We start from the raw sequence: 6,000 nt of genomic DNA on the forward strand, positions 1-6,000 counted from the left end.
TACTTAAGCTCACACACAGTATAAATGTGACTTCTGATGTGAATGGCACAAAACTCAATTAGGCGGGAATTAGCTACATGAACCGCAGCTGGCAGCCTGGAGAAGCAAAGGCAGTGATGAGAGATTATAGCAGAGGGAACAGCAGACTGTAATCATTGCTTCATAATCCACTAATATGTGATATGCCTCTTATAGCTATTACACCATAATAACGTGATGTGGGATCTCTAATGACAAAGTTAGAGGCCTGTCACTGAAGAGCTGCTGGTTCAATTCTCAAAATATGGCCAGAGATACAGAATTAAAACAGTCTTTGCTCCTTTAACAGCCAGCATTTAAGTGTCCTGGAGCATGTAGCTGAACACTTGTCCAGCGCAGCAGCTCAGTGCCACACAATAGAAACAGACCAGATCAGAAAAACATATACTCAACATCCAAAACAGAGAGCTGTTCAGTTTGACTAGAGCATTAACTCATTGGAAGTAGAACCACAATTACATCTTCAAAGTATCTACTGAGAAGTGGTTACTGTGCAAGAGCAAAAAGTGCATAACATAAAAATTCATAAACAGAGAAAAAAAAAAGCTGGTGGAATCTTGGCAGAGCAAAAAGGCTGTCTAATCTTCTCTTCTGATCTTGTCTTGAAAGTGAATCTTCCTTTGCCTCATAGACCTCAAAGTCAAAAAGTGATGAGCGTTGTCATCCAACACTGGATCCTTACAATACTTTCAAGATCAGTTGGTCATAAAATATGAAAGGTTAACAAATATAGAGCCATTCTTTAAGCCAATTGCTTAGCCATGTTTTTATTATATCAAGAGCCTGTGAACAGCCAGAATATGTTACAAAAATAATATGATAATATTTTCACCTTTCTTTTTGCTCTGCTGTGAATTTCAGAATAAGATATAACATGTTGTGGATGTATTCTCACACACATATACAGTATCTGTAGTGCCGATGTAATATGGCTGAACTGTCAGACTTGACATTACAACCAATGTATCAAAATCAGACTGATTGGAGAAGATTCAGTGTAGTACAGCAGATCTTTTTTAAAATGCTCTTGAAACATTCAGGGTTGCTTTGCAGACATAACCATGAAAACCATGGACACGTACTAGCCTAAAGCTGTTGTGCAGCAAAGTAATAACAGTAATTACCATCAGCCTTTTGAAGGTGGCAATTGTCTCAGTAATATAATTGAGGTTGTGGAGAATGCAGTGTTCTTTTATTGCTCTCTGTGACATAATTGCCACTGGCCAGTTAGTAATGTGTGTAATCATCGAACAGAAAGATAAAGACAAAGTAGGAAAACACTTCCATTTATTCTCTACATCATTTAGCCAATGTTAAATATTTCATTCATTTAACATTACTTTTAGCTAACCATTTGAACTGTTTATCCATTAATGTTATCTATTGTATTTACCATTTGTTTGTTACTTTTAACTTGTGCTGTCAGTTAAACGCATTATTAACGCCGTAAATTTTTTTATCGCAAGATTAACGTTCTTTTTGGCCTAGCACACTTTGTAGTTTTTCACATGCTGTTGCAACAACTAGTAACGTTAGAAAAACTACAACACCACACCGGATCTAGCTAGACCGGAAACAAAACAACAGGCACGTTGCACACACTTGTTTAAGAGTAGTAGACGTTACGTTTTGATAATAAAAAACAACATTTGCACAAAGCAAGACGACCCACTTTTCCATGTTGATAAGAGCATTAAAATGAGAAAAAATAATGGGACAAAAAGAAATCAAGGGACATTTAGAATAGATAAAAATGAGTTAACTATGACATTAATGCGATTAATTGCGATTAAATATTTTTAATATATAACAATCGTTTGACAGCACTACTTTTAACTAGTTTAACTGTTTAATCTTCTCTGCTCACTTGCTAACTTGTTTTTACACACTTTCGGGGTAAATGCCCGCTGAAAGTAGTAGTAGAAACACAAAGTTGGCCCCCATTCATACATGTAGCACTGGTTAGGAATCACTGCTCCTCTGTACATCTTCTGTGAGCTGTCTGACACACTGCAACCAACAACATAGATAATGATTGAAGATCAACATAGAGGCGGCAAATATTGACACATACCTGTGAGCAAGACCGACTGTCGTCACCACACATTTAGCTTCCAAAACAGGCAAACAATCAATATACACTGTATGGAGGATGATATCCCTGTTCAGTCATCCAGCCTGCTCACCCTAAACCCCTTCTTTCTCAGGCCTCTCATGTTATGGAAACCGATAAATTGGCTGTTGAGTAACTGTTTGAGTTTCAGGCTTCATCCCTGTCCAGGCCCCTCTGTGCAAACACAACATCTAGCCAGGGGGGATGCAGAAAACGCACCAGAACTGTCCAGATCAAAAGCACACATCTGCTCCCAGGTTGAAGAAACTCAACCCATTCAACTGCAACGTCAGAGACACATCTGTAGAACTGGAAGCTCTTATATCATAGCGCTTGGAACTTTTATAAAAGCTGCCTCTCTTCTTCCACCTCTCTTGTCCTACAAGCCAGGTGGTACTGGAATGTGGCAGGGCGCCAGGTATTCGGCAGGACTTTGTTGTTTTGTTTTTTCTCCTGACTGGGACTCTGCAGCCAACTGACCTGTGAGGAGGCCACTGCTGATTCATTAACTTTCAAGAACTTTTTGAACAAAGGAGGATGATTCTACATTTATAGAGGAGATGTACATGAACAGCATTATTCATTTGAAATAAAAAATGAACCACAGTGTACATGCTGTTAAAAGGGTAATGGTCAAAACAAGAGATCTCTTTCAACTTTTTATTATTTTTCATCAAATTTCCTGTGATGTGAAGATGGGTACTATAGGGAGTCCTTTTAAGTCATTATAATCTGGCTGCTTTAGCTGAACCTTGCCACTGCCCTGCTGACACTTGACTTTCAGAGGCCCACAACAAACTGATATTCAACAATAGATTGAGCATTTAAATAAAGACCAGCACTTTTTGGAGGATTGTTTGTAAGTGGTTTGTGCTGTCTGGGGTTCCCGCAATGGGAGTTAATTTTGCCTCTCAGACACAAGCCTTGGAGCTATCTGATCATTTTATAATACCTCCCTCCAGGCAGCTGTGGTATTACTCACCAGGCAATTTCAGAAGACCTAAACTGCATGAACTCTGGACCTCCTACGGTCACAAACCACAGCCAACAGGCACAGCAGTGTGTGTGTTTGTGTGTGTGTGTGTGTGTGTGTGTGTGTGTGTGTGTGTGTGTGTGTGTGTGTGTGTGTGTGTGTGTGCTTTGACACAGGAAGTATCTAATCACACACAAGAGGGAGTGTTTAGTGTTTCTCGTTTAATCTATCTTTTAATCTTGGCAAAGATGTTTCCATGCTTTTCTCTCCAATTGTTGTCCTGAAAAAAATTGATATCTGAGTCCCGTGACATATGAGGGCAGTGAAAGTGTGGGACTAGTGAGTTACTGGCAGTAAGGATTCTGGTTGACTGGGAGAGTGTAGGTTTTTAGAGAGCACAGATGCGAGAGCAAAAGAGAAAGGTCAGAATCAATGTTAAAATTGATTCTGTCAGCGCTGCATTTCATACATGCAGCAGAAGACTGACAACACTTCTCGCTTTCAGGTAAACCTTTGGCTTCCAATACAGTATATTCAAGTGTGAGGAAAAGTGCCCATACAGTGGGGGTCAAGATATTCCACTTATTCCCTTTTTCTTACACAGTAATTAGCATTTCCAAGAATAGATCTATTGTGGAGTTTCTTTGTTCGCTGCTCTATATTATCTGCTTCTTGTCTTGAACTATGGCTCAGAGAAATCCAGAGCAAAGAGCTGCAAGAAGATAAAGTATGGTTGCACCCCCACCCCCATCTTCAGCGTGGGCAGAGCAGGAAAGCCTGAGGGTCGCCTGATAGGGCTCTGCCACAGCCCCTGATCCTCAGGGAAGCAAAATTCTTAAGTGGAAAGAGTTACAGTAAATAATCTGCGTCCTATAGCAAGGTACAGCAGCACATATAAATAAACACTGTGATGTACCCTTGAGCAATCACTTGTACTTCAGTCACCATGTTATCAGAGGAAACAAAACACATTGTAGTTAGTGCTGCAGCTAAGAAGTGATGATTAACTCACACCAACTGGGTGTGTTCATAAAATAACACCCGTGTGAACAATAAGGTTTTTTTAGTGTTGTTATATAGGGTCTTCTGGTGAAGCCCTGCACTTTGGGCACCTGCTGACCTCAGACTGCAGTGACACACACACAGCAGCCTCATTATCACCTGGCAGCAAAACACTGAAGTCACAGAAGGGCAAAGCACTGTAGGATTGTTAGTGTGTGTGGGAAGAGAATGGTGTCTATACTGCTGGCAACTACAGCAAATGATGTAACACTTGTGACACCCCCCTTTTATCTGACCATTACATTCAGGTGCACTTCACTGTGGTGTTTATGGCAGACTATGGCAGACTGTGTGCAGAACATGTGATTATGTTACTAACAGTAAGCTTACTCTGCAGGCACTAATAGTGTCGGACTGTGTGTTTTAGTTCATGACCACTGAAACTGTACCTGTTTAATGTTACCAATACTTTTCATCCCTGAACCTACTCTGTGCTGTTAAGTTCATTCATTAATGAGCTCCCATCCACCTGCAGACTGTGTTTTCTCAGCTGAGGTGTTGTACTTTGGGTACCTTGAAGTCCACAGACAGCTGTGGGGTGTACTCCAGAGTCCACAGAGCCCTGACAAGTGATGCCAACTGCTCCGTCACTTCTCCCTTGGCAAGCCGCGTCTCGTCACTTCTCACCACCCCGTTTATTCTGCTTTGACTCAGGTCCGGCTTGTATCGCTCCAACCCCAGGTACTCTGCGAGCAGGTCCGTGTTGCTCAAACACTGGACCACGGCGTTCATGAAACAGGTGTTCCCGTGGTTTTTCAGCCCCAGGACACCTGGGATTTTGTCTCCGTATTGGTACAGGAGTTTTTCTCGCCCGGTACACAGAGAAGAAGACGTGCTCGAAGTGTTTTTCACCACGCGTTCCCAAGCCACCTGCACATCCTCCTTGATGATCCCCGAGCCGGCGCTGAGGGTGCAAGGTGCGCCATTGCGAAACCCCCCATCGTCGTCCTCCGCGTCATGCGCGTCAGCGTCTCCAAAGTGAGTGAAAGTGCCCAAAGTTTTGATGATTCTGTTCATAAAACTCCCCACAGACTTCAAGGATTTCTTTCGGAAAAGCTTCCCAGGTTTCGGCTTCCTCTCTTTGCGCTTCTCTTCCTTCGATGTCGGCATTTCCTCCTTGACTCTGCTCTGTTTCTCCATGGCAGCGCCTCTACTCCCTCCACCGTCTATTCTGAGACTGATAATTGTGTAAATTCCGACGCCGGTGTGTCACTTCCTTGCCAGTGTCCCCTGTCCGGATAGCAGAGGGAAAAGCGCACAGAGGTGACACCATCTCGGAGCCAGGAGGCACAACAGCACACTGTTATTCCACCCGGTAAACCTTCCTCATCCATCCCAGCACTTACTGAAGGCGTTCATTATTAGTCAGACACCGCTGTCACAAGCAGCATCTCGTCATGCTCAGCAGCACAACCCGAGCCGCTCCGCCGTCCAGCTGCAGCACTGAGCGCTCCCCTCCCATCGCTCCCAACTTCGCCTGGAAAAGGCTTGTGATTGTGTGACTGCGCCCTCCCACTTTCCAACACATGGAGGAGATAACAGAGCAGTGTACGGCCTGCATTCATGTGGTCAGCGTTCAAAACCACTCTGACACAGAAATGTTTTTATTTACTTTGCATCATTGGTGGAAAGAAAATCCGTTACTTGAGTAAAAGTACCAATACCATAGTGTAAAATACTATAAGTGCTGGATTAAATAATTATTATTAGAATATACAGAAAGTTTCAAAAGTAAAAGTACTAATTGTGCAGAAAAATGCCCCCTGTGACCCATAATTATATAAAATATTATTAGATTGTTAATACTGGTGCA

The 6,000-nt window shown here is 42.5% G+C and overlaps 1 protein-coding gene across 2 annotated transcripts in view; it reads right to left on the minus strand.

The window, feature by feature from the left end:
* The window catches only part of LOC127356371 (ubiquitin carboxyl-terminal hydrolase 43-like), a 61,599-nt gene extending 55,922 nt beyond the window's left edge, over positions 1-5,677 (minus strand). Inside the window, exon 1 of one of the 2 annotated variants that reach the window (XM_051388055.1) lies at positions 4,701-5,677. In XM_051388055.1, coding sequence (XP_051244015.1) covers positions 4,701-5,327 — 627 coding nt within the window. In that variant the 5' untranslated portion in view covers positions 5,328-5,677. Of the gene's footprint in view, positions 1-2,113; positions 2,424-4,700 lie in introns of those variants that run through there. The other variant, XM_051388056.1, reaches the window with a different exon arrangement.
* Between the last annotated feature and the right edge of the window lie 323 nt (positions 5,678-6,000).

This window comes from Dicentrarchus labrax, unplaced genomic scaffold (genome assembly GCF_905237075.1).
Source record: "Dicentrarchus labrax unplaced genomic scaffold, dlabrax2021, whole genome shotgun sequence".
Taxonomy (NCBI): domain Eukaryota; kingdom Metazoa; phylum Chordata; class Actinopteri; family Moronidae; genus Dicentrarchus; species Dicentrarchus labrax.